The following is a 26,428-nucleotide window of genomic DNA, read 5'->3' as shown; positions in this document are numbered from 1 at the left end:
ATCAAGTCCCGCACTGGGTTCCTGCAGGGAGCCTGCTTCTCTCTCTGCCTATGTATCTGCCTCTCTGTGTGCCTCTCATGAATAAATACTTTTTTTTAAAGTGCAAAACAAAAGATGTGGGGACAGAAGTGCAAGTATAAGAGGAGAGATAAAGCAAATGCACCAAAATGTTTATAACTGGTGACTCTAATTAAAGAATGAATATAGGGGTGCCTGGGCAGCTCAGTTGGTAAGTGCCTAACTCTTGATTTTGGCTCAGGGCATGATCCCAGGCTGCGATGGGCTTCATGCTCAGCAGAGTCTGCCTGAGATTCTCTCTCCCCCTTTCCCTCTGCTCCTACCTCCTCCCCTCACCCCGCTTGCTTTCACTCTAAATTAATACATCTTAAAAGGGGGGGGGGACAGCTCTCTCTTCCTTGGGTTTCTTTTTAAAGCCTCTACAAAGCCCTTCATGGAACCACCTCCCTTGCTTCTACCCCCAGCAAACAGCTCTTTATATTTCACTGTATAGATCTAATATTATCTGTCTGACCTCATTTCATATTTAGCTTAGTCCTAAAACCATGAATACATGTACAATGAAAAAAAAAGTCAGACTGGACATTTCCCACCTAGCCAGCAGTAAAACCAAGATCTAAGCTGGCACTGTTTCTCCCACACCATTACTGGAGACAAAATCTTCCCGGTACTCTAAGTAGGCTATATAAGGGCACTCTTAATTGGGGAAGGAGGATACTTGCCTCTTAAAAAGGAGATACAGGTGGTTTCCATCCCCCCAGCAAATAAGACACAACCAAACCAAAGATGAAGACTTTATTATTCTGTCACTATTCTAGAACTTAACCCATTCTGGATTAACAACATTTTATCCGATAAGGAAAGCTGCAGTAATATTTTTATTTTCTAATTTCCTGAAGAAATATCTAATGTTAGGTACAGATGAGGTAGGAAGGAAAGAGCAATGCAATAAGGAGTCAAAAGGCCTGAGTAAAAGTTCTAAGAATTACTAGCTATAGAAGAGACTAACTATCCCTGACCATCTCTCCCTTTTCTCCTTTTAGTAGAAAGGGTACCCTGTAACCTCTTTTCTCCCCAGCAAAACCATACAGAGTTTTAAGGGGTATTATTAGAGGTTACATTCCTTGGGCTCTCCTAAGGCCATGTGACCAAATTCTGAACAATGGGATATGAGGGTAAAATCTCCATGTCACATCCTTAAAAAGAAGCTACTTGCCATCCCCTCTTTCTTCCCGCTGTAGGCTGAACACAGGTATGAGTCACATCTGATCATGCGGAGAAGAGCATATTAAACACCAAGACAGAAGAAACCTGGGATGCTGAAAAGTCTCTGGCAAAAGCAGCTTATCCACCTTGGACCACTGTCTACCACTGGACAATTACAGGAGTGAGAAATTAGCTAATTTTCGGAACTATTATATGGGTCTCTTACAGCAGCTTGGCCCATAATAGCTTGTATGACTCTGGGTACTTCTCTGGGTCTCATTTTCCTGGTTTACAAAACTGGAAGAATGGCATCAGTGCTGTAACTTCTTCTTTAGCTTACTATATTTTCTATTTTTTTTAAAAAAGATTTTATTTATTTATTCATGAGAATGCACAGAGAGGTGAGAGAAAGGCAGAGACACAGGTAGAGGGAGAAGCAGGCTCCATGCAGGGAGCCTCACGTGGGACTCAGTCCTGGGTCTCCAGAATCACACCCTGGGCTGAAGGTGGCGCTAAACCGCTGAGCCACCCGGGCTACCCTATTTTCTATTTTTTAAAAAAAACAACACAAGTATGTACATTTGGCAAAATTAAAAAATTGAAATTTCAAATATTTTTAAATGGGATGACATGTGAAAACACCTTGTACAATTTACCCATTTAACAGATAATTACAAAATGCCCACTAAGCACCAGATACTGTTATAGGCCTGAAACTACTCAACACACTAAGAATAAAGTAGTAAAACAAAAGAAATAGAGTTCATTCACATATACAACAAAATGTGAGAGGAAGTCTACAATATGTAACCAAACAATAAACAGGATTATTCCAAATAGCAAGGTTGTTTGAAAAAGACAGAAAAGAGCAGAAACACTGAGTTATCTAGGGCTGGCAGGGGAATCAGTTAATTTACACAGGGCCACACAAAAATCTGGGTGAAGTATATTTCAAGTTAAAAAGGGCAAGTTCAAGGCCTTCAGCAAGAATTAGATAGTGTTTGTTCACAAACCACCAAGAAAGCCCCAGTACCTTGGAGCCACTAGCAGGAAAGGAGAAAAAGAACTAAAGCAGGCAGAAGCAGTATGGTATTAAGTGCACAAAATGTTATAGTACTAATATCAGGGGGCAAGCAGTTCTCATGAAAAACAGAAAAAACCATAACTCCCTTAATTCTATGTCTTGGCTTCAGGAACAAATGATATTCCCAGTAAAAATTATGATCTTAGCTTCCCTGCTATCAGTGACTATAATCTTAGATTCTACTTATATCTTTACTCAGAAATAAATATTTTAATTAATTAAAAGCGATTTTAGGAGTAGAATAAAACTTAAAGCTCATTTAAATCCAATAAAGCTAACACTTTCTCTGATATTTTAAATATATGAACAAATCACATACAGTCAACAAATATTTCACGAGCACCTACTATGTATGCCAGACACAGTTGCAAATGCTTTTTTTTAACAGTAAATAAAGACCCACTCCTTATAGAATTTAATCAGAATATATTCCAAAACTTACAAATGGTAATAAAATTTTTAAAATCTCACTGCTTTTGGCTGATTCCTTAAAGGTGTCTAAAATTTAGATTTGAAAATCCAAGTTAGTATCTTTTGTCATCTGTTACTATACTTGAAAGAATTCCAGTTCTCCAAAACTTAGTAAAAAACAATAGTACAGAACCTTAGAATTTAGATCTAATAAAACGACCTTACTTTTATATAGAAAAAGAAATATGAATTCTGTGAATTCTCCTGTTTCATGGTAGATAAAGCGATTATCAAATGTTCTGGGACACGAAGGAAACTTTAAACATTTTATTGATACGCTTGTTAAAGTCAAAACTCCATTCTTTCTCCACTCTATATCCCACTAAAATGACAATAAAGGAGTAAAAACAGTTTAAGACAGTAAGAGCAAAGGAGCATGCAGGAAAAAAAACAAAAGGAAGACAACAATGAATGTGATGGAAAATAGATAACTTACAGAATAAAAGAGCAATGCAATAAGGAGTCAAAAGGCCATTGCAAAGGAGAAGCAAGCCAATTCACCCAGCAGACCTTGCAAAGGGCCAGGAAAGGACAACAGTGAGGGATGGTGCTCAAAACACTGCTCCTGGTTAAAACATCTGTACAAGATGCAGGGAAACCCACTCTCAAGAATGAACTGCTTTACTTTCTGAAGTATCTGTACCAGAGAAGACAAGAGTTGGAGCTGAGGATAATGATGAAGTACCAAACTGAAAGATTAAGTGAGAGCACACTTACTAAACAATGAGCTACTCAGTTATCTTCCTGGCTCCCATAATGCCAGAAGCCAGGCTTGAGTATAACCCCCCCATACATACTTCCCCCTCAGACAGGAGGCTGGAAGTTCCTTCTCACACTGAGACAGCGAGAGTCCCTGGCTCATCACCTTACTGGGAAGCTGCCAACTGATTAGCTCTCTCAGTAAACACAGCATTTCCAATCTACTTCTTAGCTCCTGTTTTTTTTTTAAGTAGGCTCCATGTGGAGCCCATGGAGGGCTTGAACTCACCACCCTGAGATCAAGACCAGTTAGTGCTTCATTCTTAAATGCTACTGACAACCAAGTATTGCCACATACTATAGTCTGCTGACACAAATAAAAAGGAAGCTTAAAAGAAATGGAATGCCAAGACCAGAAAATTTTTTAAAAAAATTAATCTGCTCAAAAAGAAAAACTGCTGAAAAAGGAACAGAAGAGTTCTTAAAAACATAAACTGGAAATGTAAAAATCAGTAAAGGAGTTGGCAACAAAACTGAAGAATTCTCCTAGAACATAAAACATGTAGAGGAGAAGAAAAAAAAAAAAAAAAAACTGGAAAAAAAACCAAAACTGCAAAAAGCCCAAAATCCATATAATAGGAGTTCCAGAAAGAACATAAACAGAGAAGAAACTGGAAGAAATGAATCCACAAGTTGAAAGGGCCCAATCACGACTAACCTGTAGAAGGCACATTCCAAATAGAAAGAAGAGTAAACCGAGTGACATTAGGCTTCTCAGATTCAACAATGGACACCAGCAGACAAAAGAAATGCCTTCCAAATTTTGAGGAAAAATGATTTCCAATAACCAGCCAAACCCTGAAGTGGCAAAGTAGAATAAGGACCTCTTTTCCAGGGTGGCAAGACCTCAAAAACTGTATCACCCATGAAATCTTTCTCATGAAACACTGATGCTGTGCACCACTAAAATGAGGGAGCAAACCAAAAACAGAAAAGATTTGGGATCCAGGAATAAAGAGATCCAACACAGAAAAAGCAAAAGGAATCCCTATGATGGGGAAGTAAAAATAATAATACAGGAAAACCCAAGGACAACAACTACCCAATGAACTTAAAAAAAAGCCAGACCGGGCAGCCCGGGTGGCTCAGTGGTTTAGCGCCGCCTTCAGCCCAGGGCCTGATCCTGGAGACCAGGGATTGGGTCCCATGTTGGGCTCCCTGCATGGAGCCTGCTTCTCCCTCTGCCTCTGGCTCTACCTCTCTCTGTGTGTGTCTCTCATGAATAAATAAATAAAATCTTAAAAAAAAAAAAAAGCCAGACCAAACTGAAGGATAGAGCTCAAGGCAAAAGTAAAACTGATAGAACATTTGACATACTTCAATATACCGACAGGAGATTGAGTCACCTGTCAGAAAACCAAAGGATGATTTAGTGATGGATTCACAGAAAACAAAGCAAATCACTTTAGATTGAAATACCATAACAGAGAACTCCAGAAAGGGTGTGCGTGCAAGTGTGTTACCTGATTCTTTTGACCATGTAGAAAATTATATTGAAAGGTGCACAAAGAAAACAGCAATGAGGGGATCCCTGGGTGGCTCAGCAGTTTAGTGCCTGCCTTGGGCCCAGGGCGTGATCCTGGAGTCCCGGGATCAAGTCCCACATCAGGCTCCCTGCATGGAGCCTGCTTCTCCCTCTCCCTGTGTCTCTGCCTCTCTGTGTGTGTCTCTCATGAATAAATAATAAAATCTTAAAAAAAAAAAAAGACAACTGAAAAACAAGGTCATTATTAATCCCATAGAGAAAATAATGTCATAGAAGAAAGGATATAATCCTATTCAATACCTGGCAGCAGTGAACAAGTATATGGACATAACAGCATCCATTCTAATATTAGTTTCCTATGGCAACTGTAACCAATTACCACAAATTTGGTGGCTTACCAGTATACAAATTTATTCAAAGTTCTGGAAACCGGAAGTCCCCAAAATCAGTTTCACTGGATTCAACGTATCAGCTAACTCCTAAAGGTTCCAAGGAAGAATCTGGTTTCTTTACTTTCTTAGCTTCAGGAGGCTACCTCTACTCCTCGGCTAGTGACCCTTTCCCTGCAACACTCCAACCTCTTGCTTCTACTATCACATGTACTACTTCCTCCTTAGATCTTACCTACCCCTCTTTTCCTTGTAAGGATCCTTGTGATTACATTTAGGGCCCAGGACAATCCAAAATAATTTCCCTATGTCAAAATCCTTATTTTAATTGCACCTCTATTCCCTTGGCCATATAAAGTAAATTCACTTGTTCTGAAGATGAGGATGTCGATCTGAGGGGTAATGGAGGGTATTATTTAGCCTCACAACCTTAAACACCAGTTCAAACAATAATGGTATAAGAGCAGTAAGAGGGGTAGAACATAATTCAATTCTTGGCTACCATTTACATCTGAGGACATCTAAAATTAATGAACAGCTGTAGGAACATACTGTTTAGAAATAGGAAAATAAATACCAGAGGAGATCAGCTGAAAGTCTTGGGTAGGGAACTCAAGGTGGGAGAGAACTTACCTAGTTCCCTAAAGGGAACTTTACAGGTAAGGGAGACAGAAAACTGTCACTTTACTTTTCTTCATAAGCATTTTGAAATTACTTACTTGTTGAACTATGTACATGCATGAGCTATACAAATAAAATGAAAATCAACTTAAACTAAAATAAGATTAGGTGATTGGGGAGGGAAAGAAATCCTGACTAGAGACTGACAAGGTATCTCCAAGACTAAAGAAGCACATAGAAAAAAATCACAAAAATTAAAAAGTTAATCATTTATACTTATTAAAAATCTGTTAAAAGATTATAAAACAACCTTAAGGAATGAAGAGTTTACTTCCTAAATTCATCTTTTTCACAGCACTAGGAGGACAATCTATTTTAAAAGGCAAATCACTAGCAAAAATAAACCTTTAAGTATACTATGATATCAGTCTGAGCTAAATTTGAAATACAAGCACAAATCTAATCTGACAATTAGGGGTGGCTAACTAGTAGTACACCATGATGCAAGCTGCTCTTTAAACAGTATAAAGTTCCCCAGGAGGTGTTTATTCATTTATTGAACAAATGTTAAATGATGTGAGAACAGCAACAATGAATCTATTCAGTCTGTCTATTCTTTACATCTGAGTAAAAGAATTAAGATACTACCTACCTGTTCTCCCTTCCCTTAAAAAAGGCTATAAACTGCCTTTTCCCTCAAAGCGTAGAGTGTAGTAGACCAACAGAGCAGCAGTAGCAACAACATGGCCATCACCAGAGTTAGAAAAGTAAAATCAGGGCAGCCCAGGTGGCTCAGTGGTTTAGTGCCACCTTCAGCCCAGGGTGTGATCCTGGAGACCCAGGATCGATTTCCACATCTGGCTCCCTGCATGGAGCCTGCTCCTCCCTCTGCCTGTGTCTCTGCCTCTCTCTCTCTCTCTCTGTCTCTCTCTCATGAATAAATAAAATCTTAAAAAAAAAAAGAAAAGAAAAATCACAGGCTCCGCCTCAGATCTACAAGCAGAATCATAATCTGCATTTTACAAGATTTCAGGGAAATCCATAAGCACTTAAAGCTTGGGAAGTACTGATATCCAGCTGATAGAATTCCTTTGACAAAACACAGCGCACTTCTGAGTAAGGAATCAAAGAGATAGAAGGGTGTTCACTGGTACAATAAAATGTGCCTTCTCTTCAGATTCCTGTAAAGTAATTTTTATGGGCTCTACATATATTCATCAGCCTACTCAAGGTCTGGTAAAGGATTCAGATCATCACAGAAACAGAACACTCACTGCCTTAGAGGGGAAGAAGAACAGGACTTCTTAAAGAGCCTCTGCAGTTAAGGGTCTATACTTCTAATGGGATTTTTCTGAGAGCACACTTTCAGGTGCCCCCAAACTCCACTCCTATCAGCTAGGGGAAATGAAACTAGTAGTATGAAGGATGTTATGGTTCTAGTGTATTTTGAAAGCCCCCACACTGATGCAGAGTATCCAATCACAGGAAAGAACAAAACAATGGAGGAACTTGAGAATAGGAAAATGAAACAAAAGAATTAAAGAACAAGCTTGAACTTTTTTTTTTCTAAGATTTTATTTATCTATTCACAAGAGACAGAGACAGAGAGAGAGAGGCGTGCAGAGACCTAGGCAAAGGGAGAAGCAGACTCTGTGCAGAGAGCCAGATGTGGGACTTGATCCCTGAGCCAAAGGCAGTGTTCAACCACTGAGCCACCTAGGTGTCCCCAAGCTTGAACTTTTATTGTAAATTAAACTATTAAGTCAAAGTGCCAGACCCCAGCCTAACCCAAATTCTGATGAACCAAATCTTCCTACTTCTGTCTTTGGATTCCCCAAATTCCTAACTCAACAAAGCTAAAGCTGCATTCATTAATGCAACATATATTTATTCAAAGTGCCTATCACCTGCCCCAAATCTCAAAAACTAGTTGATCTTGATTTGTGGACTCGAATAGGCATTCACTCTGTTAACTGTTAATCTGTTGACCATGCATTAAATAACTAAGTAACTGCACCAACTAAATTTTCTGAGCACTAAGTATATGCCAAAACTGAGTACTCAAGTACGTTCAATTATTTGAATAACAATGTAAGTACTATTAATTATGCCCATTTGCAGATAAAACTAATAGTTCTCAAACGTTTTTTTTTCTTAAGATTTTATTTATTCAAAAAAAAAGATTTTATTTATTCATAGAGAGAGAGGGGCAGAGACACAGGCAGAGGGAGAAGCAGACTCTCTATACAGGAAGCCTGACGTGGGACTCAATCCAGGGTCTCCAGGATCGCACCCCAGGCTGCAGGTGGCGCTAAACCGCTGCGCCACGGGGGCTACCCCAGATGTTTTTCTCTTACCCTCTGCCTTCTACTGCCTGCCAAAAACGGACAAAATCACTTCATTTAGAGAGACTTTCCCATCTACTCTAGACCCAAATTATGTTTCTGAGCTTCCATACAACTTTGCTCAGTTATGGTGATGAGAGAGGGTAGGGGTTTAGCTATTACAAATGAATAAGAAAAGCACCCACAAAGAATAACAAAGGACATGAACAGATTCTATATACTTAAACATGTTCAAACAAGTGAAAAAAAATTGTACTGAATGGTAATATTGTGCTAGACATTGTCAACAGATCAGGAAATGGGTAACTCCTATTCACTGCTGACATGAAAATCAACACCAACTTTCTAAGGCAATTTAGTAATACATTCTTTAAGCCACAAAAAAGGTCACATTTCTGACCAGCAACTCCACTTCTAGAAATATACCCTAAAGTAGTAAGATTCTCACAAGGATGTTCATCATAAATTTACAGCAGCAAAAGCTATTGCCCAAATTAAGTAGAAGTGCCATTTATCTTCTTAGATGTTAATTCGGGGAAAAAGCATTATAAAAAACTACACATGTAACGCTAATTTTTAAAATACATATTCACAGCAGAAAAAGAACAGATCTAGGTCGAAATGTTAATAGATCTTATCTAAAAATGCTGAGATTATATGATTACTTACAGTAGTCCTCCTTTGTTTCTGGATCTTTAAAAAAAATTTTTTTTTATTTATTCATGAGACACACAGAAGAGAGAGAGAGGCAGAGGCAAAGGGAGAAGCAGACTCTCCATGCAGGGAGCCCGATGCGGGACTCAATCTCGGGTCTCCAGGATCATGCCCTGAGCTGAAGGCAGACACTTAACCACTGAGCCACCCAGGCATCCCACTTATGGTAGTTCTAAAGTCAGAAGAACCAAGGCCAAGAGGTTGCTCTGGCTCCCCCACTTACCACTGTGTGACCCTGATCAAGTTACTTTATCTAATTCTTGATTTCCTCATCTACAAAATGAAAATAATAAATAATACCTATCCTCAGAGGCTGGCTGCGAAGATTAAATGGTAACGCACGCAAAACACTGGTTTGGCAGTTACCTAAGTTTCTTGAGTACTTTTTTTTAAAAGATTCATCATTAATTTTAGAGAGAGGATGTGTGCACAAACACAGGGGTGATGGGCAGAGGGACAGGATGAAGGAGTAAGAGTCTTACAGCAGACTCGGAGCTGAACCCGATATAGGGGTTGATCCCACGATCCCAAGATCACAACCTGAGCCAAAATCAAGAGTCCAACACTTAACTGACTTCACCACCCAGGCGCACAGCACTTACTTTTAAAATATGTTTATGTTTATACGGAGTTATTTTTCCTTAAATAATAAAAATCCTTAATATTAAATAAATACCACAGAAGAATTTGATGAAACTGTATTAACAGCAACCTGAGCAGTGCAAAAATCATGACATTCTGGCATTTTACACAACATTAACAAAATTTCCAAGCAATCTGGTTCAGAATTAGAGATGGTGGACATCTGAACAAAAGGAGCTAAGTATTTACTGAGTAGTCAAAAAGACACAAAAGGAGAAGGGGAAAAAAAGACACAGTAGGTCTTTAGGATCTAGCCTACTTTATAATATGTAATTTAGTTATAAATCATCACCTGAAAAAAAAAAGACCTAGTCACTTCAAACATCACATCAGGCACAATAAGATTCAAATGGAGAAAATGCAAGGTCTAGTTTAATGAGGAAGTAAGAGACAGACTTCAGGTATCAATGGACCCAAATTATTATTTTTAAAGATCTGGATACCTTAGACATTATTACTTCATTATTACAGAGTATTTCATAAAGTTTACTTAGCTGTAGAGTCTACTAAATTGTACATCTAGATGCACATCCCAAACACATACAACTTTCTCAGCAACTCTTCCAGACTACAGCTATAGAAATCACAGGACAGGGAACACCTGGATGGCTCAGCGGTTAAGCATCTGCCTTCAGCTCAGGGTGTGATCCTGAAGTTCCAGGATCAAGTCCCACATTGGGCTCCCTGCATGGAGCCTTGCTTCTCCCTCTGCCTATGTCTCTGCCTCTCTCTGTGTCTTTCATGAATAAATAAAAATATCTTTAAAAAAAAAAAAAAGCTGAAAAAAAAAAAAAAGCTGAGAAACTTATTTAAAAAAAAAAATCACAGGACAGTTAAAAGAAAATGGTAGCTACTTAGGCAATTCATTAGATCCTCTCTAAGAGAAGTCCTATACATACTTTGCCTGTCATGGATCTCTGGAATGTATTTCCCCACTTTCAAATAAAATGCTAAAACATGCTCTGTTAAATTAAAAACATGCAACTATGAAACCGTATGTAAGAAATTTGTGACAGTTATCTCTAGGGACATAGAACCTGGGAGAATGGGGTTAAGAGGGAGACATACTTTCACTCTATACCTCTTGCACTATTTGGATTGACAATCTGTAAGTGTAAGTAATCTAAAAAGTTTATTTACTATTATTCATTTGTCAAATTCAGTGTACAATTCAGTATTTACTACATTCACAGAATCGTGCAACCATCACTATCTAATTCCAGAACATTTTCATCACATAGTTAGAGAAATGCTGTACCCACTGGCAGTCACACCCACCCTCCACTGGCCCTACCAACCACTGATCTATTTTGTCTTGATAGATTTGTCTCTTCTGGATATTTCACATAAACAGAATCATATAATATGTGGTCTTCTGTGACCAACTTCTTCAACTCAGCATACTGCTTTCCAAGTTCATCCATGTTGCAGCATGTAACAGCACTTCACTGCTTTCTATGGCTGCATAATATTCCACTGTGCAGATACACCACCACCTTTTCTTTGTTCGTCATCAATTAACAGACATTTGGTCTATTTCCACTTTTTGGCTATTATAAGTAATGTCGCTACAAACATTCATGTAAAAGTTCTCTGAAGTATACATTGAAGAAGAGAATTGCTGGATTATATGGTTAAATCTGTATTTAACTTTTTAAGGAACTGCCAAACTGATCAAACGAAGGCTTAAAACACACAGGATAGAGGGAAGAGAGAAAAAGGCTTACAGGCTACCACATTTATCTGGAAAGATCTCCAATAATTTCATTAATAAATTCAACTCACACCATTTAAAACCACAGAAAGAGTCATGTCTTAGAAAAACTTGAGATATGTGTGATTCTTTCACATTTAACGCCACGAACAACCAAGTATTTATACTACAGCACCATCTCAGTATCAAAAAGCATGTCAACTTGGAAGAGAGAAAACAATTTATTACTCACATTCCAACATCACTTGTAAATTTTTTACATAGGATTAGCCAAGACTCTCCCAGTAATGAGGACAGGTTAATACCAGAAGTCAGAAGGTGTGATGGAAAAGGCTTACCGTAATAAAATTGACCCTCATAATATACCTAAAGTGAAGGATATATAAAGCTATGGCCTCACATTCTCCACAGCACGGGGCACTCAACATATTCTTGCTGACTTGTGGATAAGTTAAGTAAGGTGTCACCTTAGTTCTCTACTCTTTCCCTATGAAAATCAGAGATTTGGATTTTTTGTCAAATAGTATTTTAAAAAACTGAACCACAGAAAAGCAACATGGAAGCCTAAAAAGCAGACAGAATAACTCACAATCTTAGGTTAACACTGCACAACTTTGAGCTTCACTGTCCCGTCCTTGGGTACGAAATTGACAATAATGTCAAAAAAGACAACCTTGATCATTCCTTATCTACAATTTCATTACAAAGAAAAACAATACAGTTACCAAATATTCTTATCACGATGAAGATTTTGCTTAATTAAAACATGTATGAAATAACATACTGGTTGTCTTCACTGTTAATATAAAGAGGCTTACAATAATGAAACGTGATTTACAAAATCCATGGGATTTTCTATTTTTAAACTAGAAATTACAAAACAAATGAAGTAGAACTTTGGTCAAAAACTTAGACTTTGTTTAACCCTATCCTGAAATAGCCTACAAAATAAAATAATCCAGTTCTAGTTTGAAAACTGCTAATCTGGGATAAACAGATATGTAGCACAGCAGTACCAATCTGTATTATCATCTTCTATTCTGGTATTTTCATGTTCCATCCAGGGCTCTGTCCACCTCCAGTCATTTAAAGGAAGCACTTCTGCTGTTCCTTCCCACAGAAACCCCAGTTATATATAAAAAGAGTTAAAGCAACCTAAATGTCTATCAACGCATGAATGGATAAACAAAATGTGGTATGTACATACAACATAGTATCATCCAGCCTTAAAAAGGAAGAAAAACTTATCAAATGCTACAACATGGATTAACCTCAGGACATAAATAAGCCACCCACAAAAAGACAAATACTGTATGATTCCATTTATAGGAGGTATCTAAAGTAGTCAAATTCATAGAAACAGAAAGCAAAATGGTGGATACCAGGGGCGGAGGAGAGAATGGGGAACTGTTAAACAGGTCCAGTTTCACTTTTGCAATATGAAAAAAGTCTAGAGATAGCCTCACAACAATGTGAATACAGTTAATGCTCGAGTATATACTTAAAAATGGTTAATATGGTAAACTTTGTTATGGGTTTTTAACAATTAAAAATGTTTAAAAAATTTTTTTTTATTTTAAAAGCTAAGAAGCAGTTTGCTTGAAGAATTGGTTCTGCCACTAGAAAAGAATCATTTCTCCTTTTATGTCAAGGGGGAAAAAAGACTAGGAGCAATCCCTTCTCAACTACCAGGTCCCATAACCATTTTTGCATGCTGCATCCCTAAAGAATTTGACAAGAATTATTTACAGCCTACAACCTTCCCAATCTATATGCCAACAAGAATGTATTCAAGATTCCTCTTATGCTACCTTAAAAACACATCTATTGCAGACCCATAGGACTCTTGTGGTAAGCTGGAAAAAATAAAGACAGGTAACACCAAGAAGGTTCTATCTCCACTTTCACACAAAAGAGACTTGACACCCTACCTACAATGCCAGGTTCTAAAAGTTAACATTTTCCCAGATCTTTAGAAAACTTAGAAAATTTTCTCATCAATTTCTTTTATCTATACTTTGGTTTCTCTCTTAATATGGGCTACCGAAGTTTAGATTTCTTCTGAATTAAGTATAAAACAAAAAACTGATTCAAAACCCAATATATTCCTCTAATGATTTTACCTGCGGTTAAAGAGACAGAAATTTTTAATTAAAAAAAAAAAAAAGATGAGAATATACTAAATCTGTCAAGTCCAGTATCTTAGAAAAGATTCATCCCTCTAATATCATAGCAGGAACATTAAGTACTAAGAGGACTCCTAAGAAAAAGAATACAGTCCAAAAGCTATTATTTCCATATAAAATATCCTCAACTCTTCCAAATTTCAGCAGGCACATAACCACAGGCAAAACTTTAGGTTAAAGCAGAGGTTTTTAAGTAGGGTCACTGGTCCATGAACCTCCTTGAACTGGATAAAAGAAATAATTCAAAGGTTCCAGAAGAGAAAATCCCAATTGATATTGAAACATTCAAAAAGGAAATCAACAAAAAGAAACAAAAAATTACAAAAGCATAACCTCTTTTGTATAGTGGCTTATAGAAAAGCATTCCATCATGATTTGCCAAGGATTCCACATATGACTCAGGCAAAGACCTGGGTGACATTTTAATTAACTACGAAGATTAACTAAATACGTTAAAAATAATTAGTTGTTTCTTTTTTAACAAACCTGACATTTAAACGCATATGGGAAACTGGTGTAGCTAGTTTTAAAAGGCATACAGTACTTTGACAAGCGTTCTCTAAAGGGTAGAAAAAGAGCCAAAAAAATACTGAAAATATTAAGCAATAAAAGGCTGATACTGCATTCTTAGAATGGGAAATTCAGCAACTGTTTTAAGAATTATGCTGTATTTTTTTATTTATTTATGAGAGAGAGACGCGCGAAGAGTGCACAGGAGGAGGGAGAAGCAGGCTCTATGCCGGGAGCCCGACGTGGGACTCGATCCGGGGACTCCAGGATCGCGCTCTGGGCCAAAGGCAGGTGCTAAACCGCTGAGCCACCCAGGGATCCCCTATGCTGTACTTTAAAGTAAAATTTAGGGGTGACTGGCTGGCTCAGTCAGAAGAGCACGCGACTCCTGATCTCAGGGCTGTGAGTTTGAGCCCCACAGAGTGTAGAGATTACTAAAAAATAAACAAACTTTAAAAAAAGTAAAATTTAAAGAAAACACTGTCCTCTTTCCCTTTCCTCCCTATAGTAATTAATAGAGTTGGGAAATAGAAAATTACAATGCCAATTTTATGCCTTTCTTACAAGAAAAAAAAAAAAACACATCAAAGTGCTACATGTTGGACTCAAAATAAAACACAATTCCAAGGTCACCAACTCATTTCAAATAACCAGGCAGCAACCAGAAATGGCAGCACACCAGGCTCTGAGGAACTCAGTAATCCTACAGTAAGTGTTAATGTTAACTGGACTGAGCAGATAGTGGGAAATGCCCTAAAAAAAAAAAAAAAAAAACCTTTTAGATCCAAAGTATTTTGACAAATATAGTATGTACTCTCTGCAAGGGAGGTTAAGTTTAAAAATAGGTATTTTAAAATCCTAAAAGTATCCTTCCTTCACCAAAATCACCAGATGAAAGAGCTTAAGGTACATCTAATTTGGTATCTGAAGTGAGGGAATAGGCTGAAACAACAATATCGAGTCACAGGAAATATCACTTCAGATATTCATGCACAAAAGCAGCAGACTGCTCTGATCACTTATCTTGTGGTCTGTGAGACTTTTTTAAAGCATTAATACAGTGAAACCTATGACCAGACTAAACCAATGGCTGTCAGCTATTTCTAGATGGCAGTGATTTCTTTACACTAAAAATCTGAGGACCCCAAAGGCCTTACGAATTTTAAAATACTTATCAATTAAAAAATATTGATAAACCCTACACATTAACAAAAAAAGATGAATGACTTTACCCTCAGCAAAAAATTAGCAAGAAGAATGGCACTGTTTTACATTGCTGCAAATCTAATGTGTGGCTTAAATGAAAGACACCTAGATTTTCACTCCTACACCCAACACACTCCACTGCATTGCATTGGTTAAATATACAAAGAAAATCCACCCTCATTCAGGTATGTGATTGAAAAGGTAGGAGTATTTTAATAAGCTTTTTAGGCAGTATGGATATTCCTTTGATACTATACCCAAACTGGACAAGTGGTAGTTTCTTAAAAGTTTGTGGAATCTGAAACCATTGTCTGTTACATTAATATCCATTGCTGTACCTTGCACTTTTACTTATGCATTTTTTTACCATCACAGGCATTGGATAGTTGTGAAACACCGATTCAGAGTCATCCAGATATTCAGAGCTTCCAAACGTTGATACATTTCATTAACATTTCATCAAAAATTAGTCATTAATACTACTGATCTCATCTGAAAAATCTTTAAGTATTCGGAAGTTATCCAACTCAAGATGATCGAAACAGGTTTTCCAAAATTCTCACTTTTGCTTGAAAGCTCAAATTTCATCATGGGCAACAAAGACTGTGTCCGTTGAGGCAACAAATTCACTGTTCATTTGAGAAGATGTCTGCTAAATATCCAAATCTGAATAACCATCCCTTGTCAGTAGTTCTTTCTAACAAAAATAATGTTCCATGAAAGGAGCAGATAGCTAGTTCAACTTAATACCCAAATAAGCGCACGAATGCTTTTCCTCCAAACAACACGTATTCTGATCTGTAGCAGAGTGCTTTGGTGTACCTCATTTTGTCACACAGAATGTTTACCACACATGTACTCAAAGAGTCAAGATTTAATAAAATTAGTTTTTACTGCTTCACCAAAAACATTCATATGTAAAACTGGCATTTTTAAACTGCTGGTACATGGTATAGATTACCATGACTACTGGGACCTTTTGGTGCCAAAGCCTTGATTCACACTAAGACACCAGCAGCTTTACCCACATTGCTTTTGTACCAGTGCTGCAAATATCAACATTGTCAAAAAGGCAAATATCATATTAGTATACAAACAGTTTTGACTTCATACACCTTTTGAATGAGTTGAGGAGTCACCAGACCACACTCTAAAATAGCTATTTCGATAATAGTTATGGACTCTCGCTGACTTATGTACAAGTACATACAACTTTACATACAACCTCAGAAGGTTTATAAAGCCTGTACAGCCCACTTACAGCACATCCTAGCTTAAAAAATCTGTTAGAAAAATCCAGAAAATCTCCAAATTGAATTACTTCAAAACAACTGCAATCCACTGGGCATTATAAGTAACTCTGTTATAAATAAGTCACATTCCAACAACCTCAAACACCTTCACATTAACCAAAAAAAGTAGCAAGTTTTGAAATAAGTAAAATTACATTAGGGAGATTAAAAGGAAAATTAAATTTGAAGCATGAATCCTAGGTTCCAACACCCGCTCAAAGACACACAGTTAATAAATTAAACTTCCAAGTCTGTAATATGGAAAAACAGCATTTACTTATTTCACAGAGGTTTTGTGAAGTTTAATGAAACATATAAAAAGCACCTAAAGTATAAAAAGTACCTGGCACATAGTTAAACACTCAATAAACTCTGGCTGCTATGACTACTTAAGATGACCAGGCCATCTCTTCCTCATACTGACTATACAGTGGTAATAATCAGATTCAATTATTTATTTAAAAGAAAAGTAATAATTTAGAAATTACCAAGACTTTCTATTTACTTCTACTAAGAAAGCAACTTGTGGATCCTTGATTGCTCAATTATAATTTCCATTATCACTTCAGGGGAAAAGAGATCATAGTTGAGATTAGCTAAAATATCTATGTCCAACTATTCAATTTCCCCATTTAATGACATAAGAAACTTAAAAATATAGCTTAGTTTTCTTTCTGCAATTCAACTAAACCAGGCATATACCGATGTAATATCTTAAAAGAAAAAAGGATACTGCCTAATACTAGAGAGTCATTCACATTATTTATGGGCAACTTTACACTAAGTGATTGTATCGCATGAGTATGGAACTTCTATCAGTAATACCAGTGTTAAGAGCAAGGACTGTCATGTGTGATACAAGAATGTTAAATGAGGCCTCTACCATGGGTCATTAGGTTTTGTTGTATTTTGAAATCTGCAAAAAACAGGGTTCTACAATTTTTTCCTACTGATTGGCCTTAGTGCCTAAATCTAATATGCATACCACTCTAAGAAACACAGAACACAGATGATATTAAATTCTTTTTATACTGTAGCATTAGACATTTAAAACCATTAAATTTAATGTGATATTCCAAAAACTGTTTTTCACAATTTTATTTATCAGGTCTTTATTCGGGGACTACTTAGACTCTACTACTGAACTCCCCCCCCCAAGAAAATCAGTCCATTGGTCTAAATCCTACCAAAAATAAACAAGATCAAAGCATTCTAAGATGCAATACATATGGATCCAAGTTTCATAAAAACAAGGTTTTATGTAATAAAACCATATCCTAAAATAACTTCCTATAAAAAATTAAGGTTAAATAATGGAGATAAGGAAATACATACTTGCATTAAAATATTATAAATTTAAAATTATTACTTAATAGTCAACAATATTGAAAATTTACATTAACCATCTTGAATGATAACAATTGTTCTGTATGTTTAACCAAAAATTACACACTTCAGATTATCCACATGTATTTGAATTTTTAATATTTCCACAACTAAAACTTAAGCAAATAATAGATTACTAAGTATTGGTACCGCAAAAAAAAAAAATCATTAGGAAAAATTATTTTTGTTTCACTTTAAACACTTTAAACTGATGACCTTGGTTTTCTAGTTTGTTGAATCCTGATTTTAAAAACAAAATCAGTAATGTTTCTACTACTAAATACAAAGGGCTGGAAAGGGATCAAGTGATGTATAAAAGGGGCAGCAACGGCCATGGGTTGATGATGCTGGGTGATGGAGATTCAATGCACTATTCCACACATTTTCTGTAATGTTCAAAATCTCCCATAACAAAGTGTTTTTTAAAAAACACAAATAAAGGGCAGCCCAGGTGGCTCAGCGGTTTAGCGCCGCCTTCAGTCCAGGGCCTGATCCTGGAGACCAGGGACCGAATCGAGTCCCACGTCGGGCTCCATGCATGGAGCCTGCTTCTCCCTCTGCCTGTGTCTCTGCCTCCCCCTCCCCCTGTCTCTCATGAATAAATAAGTAAAATCTTAAAAAAAAAAACAAAAACACAAATATAAAAAAATAAAAATACAAAATGCAAATACAAAAAAAAAACTAGGCAAATTAAAAATGGGCAATTATTAGCTTTAGGACAAATGAACTGGTACACGAGGAACAATGTAGAGTAGTCTTGGTTCAGCAGTGAACATATGCATGCTCCTAACAATGTAAGCACCAACTTCTAATTTAACCATACTATATGTTAAAACATTGGGGCATGGGGTTGATAAGGGGAACAGCTTAAGCTTCATCTACTAGAGAGGAAAGTCACCTGGTTAAGTCTAAAATGGATGAGAAAGGGATCCCTGGGTGGCACAGCGGTTTGGCGCCTGCCTTTGGCCCAGGGAGCGATCCTGGAGACCCGGGATCGAATCCCACATCGGGCTCCTGGTGCATGGAGCCTGCTTCTCCCTCTGCCTATGTCTCTGCGCCTCTCTCTCTCTCTCTCTGTGACTATCATAAATAAATAAAAATTAAAAAAAAAAATAAAAAAATAAAAAAATAAAAAAATAAAATGGATGAGAAATATTAGTATCATTTCACTCACAAGAAAATAAGCACTAGGGAATACAGTTGAAAGAGTCCAATATAATCGCCTTTAGAAGGATGAGGGAGGATTAGGGAGTAGATGAAGGTAGGGATTGCCAGTTTTCACTCTAAACCCTTTTTTAATACAGTATTGATTTAAACACAAGCACACTCTTTTGGGGTGAAATCTAACAAATACAGAAAATCAAAAATCAAAAGAAAAATGTCCAGGGGGTGCCTGTGTGGCTCAGTTGTTGAACATCTGCCTTTGGCTCCGGTCGTGATCCCAGGGTCCTGTGATCGAGTCCTGCATCAGGCTTCCCACAGCGAGCCTGCTTATCCCTCTATGTCTCTGCCTCTCTCTGTCTCTCATGAATAAATTAAATATTAAAAAGAAAAGAAAAGAAAAGAAAAGAAAGAAAAGAAAAGAAAAAAGAAAAGAAAAGAAAAATGTCCAGGATAATCAGTTAATCAGTACAACTGTCACCCAGTCAGGATACCATCTCCATGAGGCCCCCAGATTCCCTTCCAAGAACTCCCTTCTATCACTTAAAGGTAACCACCACATACTGGCTTTTATAGCAGTTATTTTGTAGCTTTTCTTCAGAGTTTTACCTACCAGTTTAATATGTGTCTCTAAGGCTATGGTTTAGTTTCGAATGTTTTCTGAACTATGTGTCATTGGAATTAAAGAATATGTGTAAAATATACATACCATCCCCACTTTGAGAAGAAATCCTTAGTAGCCTTTAAAAACAATTTCCCAATTTTCTCCTTCTCCAACTCTTATTTGCCATAAGTGTTCAAAAAAATAACAGCTAAATCCTTATAACACCCTTACTATGTGTCAGGCTTCTGCTTTATGCATATTAACTCATTTAAAAATCACAAAAACACCATAAGATTTTATTGTGATCTTCATTTTAGAGAGGAAAACGGCACAAAGGTGAGTTAATTTGCCCAAGATTACAAAGGTAGCAGAGGGCTGAGTAGGATTCAAACTATGTGGCCTAGCACCAGTGTCTGTAACTACGCACTGTCTCATTAGAGCAAGTTGTCAATAAAGGAAAAATTTCAATTACAGAATATGATAAAATCTTATTACCACTACCACAAAGATTAAAAGGAAAACTGCAGGACGTGAGACTGAGTGATAGAGATTTTAGTACCTCCCCCTTCTAGACAAGTGGCTATACCAAAGATAAACCACTTCAAGTGCCTAAAGAGATGTGTGCATAGAATAAGTATCCCAGTAAGAGCCTACATTGGCCAAAGGTCAGAATATTTGGTAAAACATCAAAATTCTTACTTTTGCAATATACTTAATGACAAACTGAGCCTTAATTAAGTCCAGTAAAGACTTCTTTCTAAATTCAGTCCCCCAAAGAGCCCATTATCTCTCACACAATTCAACTTTTTTTTTTCCACACAATTTAACTTACCAGGAGTAATAACATTGGACTGTTTCTTTCCTAAAACAACTCTGAGAATTAACAAGATTAAAGAACAACAGAAACCACTCGTTTGTCACCAAGATAAAAACTTCTTCCCATTACACAGCTGTATAACATCAATCCAGTTATAAAGCCTGCCAAGTGGATACATCCATGATTTTCAGAAGCATATCACAATCCTCTTTTCAACGTATCTCTTTCCCCTTCAAAGCCTCATAATATTAACACATTCCTTCATTCAACAATTACTCAACACCTACTATGCACCAGGCATTGTTCTAAGCATAGCAGCTTGTATAGATGTTCTGCATAGAGCACAAAGATGCATTAGTCCTGCACAGTGTAACAGCAAAGGTTTAGGATAAGTTATAAATACAAAGCGCTATGAAGAAAGATTTTTTAAAATACTTCCAAAAAAGGAAGATAAATAGAAGAGTTACAGATGTGACTTGAAGAATTCTGATAAAAGCAATAAACTGTGGGAGGAATGTATGTAAGGCATTCCAAGGTGGAAACAGCAAAGACCCAAAAGTAAGACTGTACAGGATTTGAAGAACAGCATCCATTTAGCTGGATCATAAACCCTCTTAGCAGATGAACTTAGAAACAGGGGTCATACTGGTGAAACATCTCATATTCTAGGCTGAAATACTTGAATGTAATTTATAATCCTGGGGAAGCAGTGACCACTGAAGATTTCTGAGGAACATAAAAATGGGATAGCATTTAAGATTAACTTAGAAGCAGAACAGAGGACAAGAAGCAGGAAATCATTTAGGAAGTTACTGCAACCTGGATGAAAAATACTAAGAACCTGAACTAAGGTGACAGTGGGTATAGAAAGACTAAAGCATTACAAGTAAAAATGGTATGCTGTGACAGCTACTGCATGTAGGAGGGGAAAGACAATTTGGAGCCTTTGATGGGAAAGAAGCTGCAATGCATCATTAACAGAAAACAGGCAAGCTAAACTGAAGATTTAGCTAGATGTAACCTGTTTAGAGTTTACAGTCTAAAACAAGAGGGGAAACATATTCATCCTATTTAAGAAAAGCAAACCTTCCCTTAGTAACAAACATAATAGACTATGACATGCAAAACTACAGTATGCAAAAAAAAAATAAAAGTAAAATTTGAAAATTAGGTGTTTAATACTACAGCAGCATAAACAGAAGTACTAGAGTTAAGTCATGTTTTTACTAAAATATACATACCAAACCTCAGCATGTTAAGACACTAGGAATGCACTATATGTTAAAGTGTTATTTAACCTCAAAAAAAAAAAAGTATTTCATCAATGAGCAAAATGTAGCTACTAAGTATCAGCAGAAGAAAACTACAACTGATTCCATCATACATATCACAAACTATCATTTAATTCAGTTAGGTAAGTTTAGAACCATCAATTTCTTCTAATTAAATAAAATCTATGTGGTCTCTCTGCCTTCTTAGTTTAGCAAGTAAACCATGAGCTCCTTCAGGGCAGGGTATATGTCCCAGATACCTGGCAGCCCCAGTGCTCAATATTTACGAAGCTCAACATATCTTTGATATAAAAAATAAATGGAAATTAACCCAGGAATAGTTTCCACGTATATAGCATTCTCATAACGAGTATTATACAACAGCAAAGAATAAATGATCCAATATCTGAGTGCCTAATATTCAACAGGTAATGGAATTATAAAATGAGTAACACGAGTCCTCTTTTGAACTTAAAGGATTTCTCTCAACAAGTCAACCACCACAAGCTTCACCAGAAAACCTTGATTTGCACTATTTGTGTGACCATCAGTGAGTCTCTTAACTAAGGCTTCTGATATCTCATCTGAAAAAGATGAAGATTCAATAGAAAAGAAATGTGATACTGCTCTGTGAAGTATCACAAGTACAATGTATGCCAACTGGCTCCAAAAAGGACACATCAAGCTGATCAGACACTTCACTGAGGATGACAGGGACACAGGCAAATCCAAGCATCTGACTGGCTCAACACAAGCCATCATCCTACCATCACCTGAAGAAATCCTCAAAACAAACAGTACTGCAGACAGTAGGTCAGAAATAGGATCTTAAAAGGAGGACAATACAACCTAAAGAGAGATTTGTAAATTTTCACTAGACAAATTTTTTTTAAATTAAAAGGACATTTTAATTCATTTTAGTTTTGTTGGGAAATTCCTACTGTAATTCAAGACAGAATGCCATTAAAATCCAAACTTTATAAATATTTCTGAACAATGAAATGACACAACTACTTTATGGGAAATAATGCCTCCACCACCTAAGACCATCTCAAATTAAGTGCAAAACTGTAATGTTTCAAAACTTTTTAAGTTTTTGAAATACACTAATAAAACAAATTTGGCAAAGAATTAAGACTTCAGTACTTCAACTGATCAAACCCAGCTTCCAACTGCACAAGAATAAGCTCCCCAGAAGCCATGCTATATGTCTACAGCATTGTTGCTTCCTTATCCATCTAAATTAATCCTTACAATAAAATGTATCATTTGAGCCAGCATTTCTTCACAGAATGTCAACACCACACTTTGAAAGTATGCCAGTTAAACACTAAAAATCTTACCCAAAAATGAATGACAGTCATTCAAAAATGTTTCTGAGCTAAACGTTGATGACGCCTATTTTAACACGATTGTCTAAAACTGACGTACGAACATGAAAATGCATCACCACTTATTTGTACAGGAAATTTACAGTCAAGAAACCTTTACCATATGAACCTTAGATTTTTCTTGTGACAAGTTTTATATACATCATCATCTAGTGCTCCTTTCACTTAATAGAGATAAAAAATGATACAAGGTATTAATAATAAGGGTATTATTAATACAAGGTATTAAAAATAGAAGACTGAATGTCTTCCAGAAAGGTGACTTTTAAAACTGTTCCTCCATTGGTCAGACAATAAACACAGTATATTCTTAAACTAGCTACAAGGAAATCCTTCAATAATCAAGATTCTGAAGATTCCATACTCAAATTTTGCATTATTCAATGCTTTCTTACCTTCTGCTACATCATCATCTACTGCTCCTTTCACCTGAGAAAAACACCACTGAATATCATTCCCTCCTCCAGCTCCTGGAAAAAGAAAACATACCAATTAAAACTGAGTTCTGTTCATGTTTACTCTCGTAAACACAGAGATGGTATCCATGGTTGGCATGATACTAATAGCCTACTACTGCCCACACATACAACCACAACCAGCCCAGAGCACTAATTTGGAAGAAGGTTAGTCTCCAATAGTTGGTACTGCATTAAAAAAAAAAAGGGGGGGGAGATTCCAGGTATGAAATATTTAAAGGCCATGTGCTACCATTAACATTGTGCATGTGTTCAAAACTTCCATTTGCCCTTCCCTCAAATACAGCAAAAGCCTGACAGTCACTCAAGACCTACCAGAGAAAAGTAAATACCAAAAGTTAAGACAGTTTTCCTTATTTACAAAAACCTGCAGAAGGGTTAATAAGGTTAAACTACCATAAAACATGGAACGAAGAGAAAACTTCAGGAACATTACTGCCTGGGTGAGGAGTAATGATTCATATGAACCCAATCGCCAAAGCGCACACACAGCAAACACAACACTCACCACCCATTTCTTTGCATTTCATTACCAGCAAATCACTGGCTCCAGACAGGAAAAGAAAACGAGAAAAAAAAAAAAAATGCGGGTGTAGAGACTGTCAGAGGAAGCTTGCTCTGCCTCCCTTCACCTTATCCCTCAGAATCCAAAGGACCTTGCAAACAATTTCACTAGTTGGTGGTCATTTGTGCAAAAACAATTTTAATTCCATTTAATCATTCAACAAGGCCAAAGAGCCAACTTATTTACAGCAAGACGTTAAGTCCAACCCAACACACCTCAACTTTTTCTTAAAGGTCTTATCATTTAAAGGTTCTTATCTAAATCTTGGGAGAAGCATGGAAAATTGATTTAGTCCCTGAATGTTTCTATTTCGCTCCCAAGCACTGGGGAGGGAGGAAATGTCCTGGTTCTATGGGGGTGAATCAAGCTCTAGAATTGGTTCTCCTAAAAGAAGGAAGACGTTCAGCGACATCAAAACGTATTAAAAAAAAAAAAAAATCATCCTCAAAGCAATCACCTTTCTCTTCCTTCACCTTCCTTCCTGGCTAAATATTCCAAGCTGGTTTTTCTGTATGCATCCTTTCCCACCCACCCCCCTCAACCCCCGCCCCGCACCGCACCAGGCTTTTACCTACATCTCTCTCTCCTCTTGGCTATTTATAACACTGAACTCCACAACTATTTTAACTAACTCTACGAAACCCTTTTGGGAAAAGGACATCTGCGCAAAAAAAAAAAAAAAAAAAAAAAAAACTAACACACGAAAACGCAAAGTTTAAATTACATTTTTCATGCAACTTGGGGGGTATGAGGGGGCCCTGCACTCTTTGGACACGAAGGGTGAGAAACGAAAGGGAACTAGTTCGAGACCGAAAAAAAAAAAAAAATTTAGGTTCACGGTCTCAAAAATAGACGTACCTACCCACAGTTGCAAGGGGGCAGGGGAGGGGAGGGGAGGGGGGGAATACACATAGGTCCCCATTGTATTTTAACTTGTAAAGCACTCTTCTCAGGGCAAAAATACATTAATATAAACACCCAGAAGGCTTGCAGCAGGGGAGGAAAAAAAATAGGAATTAAATGAAGGAAGAGCGCTTAAAATAAGCCCCGGGGAGCGGCGGGGGGCTGGCCGGAGGAGGGGGGGCGAGGGGAGCGGGCCCCAAAGCGGCAGGGACGAATCGGCACTCGCCCCCACCCCGCCCCACCCACGCCTTGCCCCCGGCTCGCCAGCACACACCCCACCCCCACCCGTGCCAAGCCTCCAGCCCTCGCTCCAGAGCCCTTCCGCTATCACAGCGACCCCCCGCCCCCCCGGCCCTCCCCACCCCCACCCCACCCCGCTCGGCCAATTCCCGGAGACCCGAGGGGCGCCCCGTGGCTCTACGGGAGGCGCCGGCGGTCGCTAGGGGGTGATGGAGGGAGAAGGAAGGAAGCGGTGCCTTGTCAGTGGACGGGGGTGATTTCTCCTTTACCTGCCATGTTGCGCTGCAAATGGTGACCCTGCTGGGTTCCTCGGGGTCTCTGCTTCCTGAACTCACCCCCCTCACCTGGGGATGGGGGGGTAGAGAGGGCGGATGGCGGCGGATGGCACCTGTGGGGGGAGAGGGCGGGGGTCGGGGGAGAAGGAAGGAGGGGCGGGCAGACGAGCCAGCAGGATGGTGGATTTCACTCTGGGGCTTCCCCGCTCTCGCTCTTTCTCCGGCAGCGGCGGCGGCAGCTACGACAGCGGCGGCGGCGGCAGCGGCAGGGGTAGGCGACTCCACTTTCAAAATGGCGCCGGCTGGCCTGGCCAGTGACGTCACCGGGGGCGGGGCGGCCGGGCCGGAGGGGCGGGGCGAGGCGGGGCGGGGCGGGGCGAAGACCAGAGGGGGAGGGGCGGGGAGCGGCCGGCCGGGCTCCAGGCCCCGCCCCTTCCTGCGGGCCCGCGGGGCTTCTACGCCGCGCCCTCTGCCGCGCGGGGTGCTCGGGAGCCTCGCCGTGGCCTCTGCGGACTCCGGGGCGGGCTCCAGGCGCGCAGCTCCGGGGGTTCGTGCGATGCTGCGTCTCCAAGCCCGCCGTGTGCCTCCTTAAACTAGTGACCCCCGTGGCCCGTGCAGCAAAGGACGAAGGGTGCACGCTCGGCGGCTCGGCCCGGGGGGAAGTTCGCGGCCCCGAGAAGGACGCCGCTGGGCCGG

General features: G+C 38.5%; 1 protein-coding gene across 1 annotated transcript in view; it reads right to left on the bottom strand.

The window, feature by feature from the left end:
- PPP2R2A (protein phosphatase 2 regulatory subunit Balpha) overlaps positions 1–26,025 on the bottom strand; it is an 85,598-nt gene extending 59,573 nt beyond the window's left edge. Inside the window, exons 1-2 of the mRNA XM_055300123.1 lie at positions 25,727–26,025; positions 23,669–23,743 (exon numbers count right to left, since the gene is read on the bottom strand). Of these exons, the coding sequence (XP_055156098.1) occupies positions 23,669–23,743; positions 25,727–25,733 (82 nt within the window). The 5' untranslated portion in view covers positions 25,734–26,025. The remainder of the gene's footprint in view (positions 1–23,668; positions 23,744–25,726) is intronic.
- Between the last annotated feature and the right edge of the window lie 403 nt (positions 26,026–26,428).

The sequence above is a fragment of the Nyctereutes procyonoides genome, unplaced genomic scaffold (genome assembly GCF_905146905.1).
Source record: "Nyctereutes procyonoides isolate TBG_1078 unplaced genomic scaffold, NYPRO_anot_genome, whole genome shotgun sequence".
Classification (NCBI taxonomy): Eukaryota; Metazoa; Chordata; class Mammalia; order Carnivora; family Canidae; genus Nyctereutes; species Nyctereutes procyonoides.
This window is presented reverse-complemented; position numbering and strand designations above follow the sequence as displayed.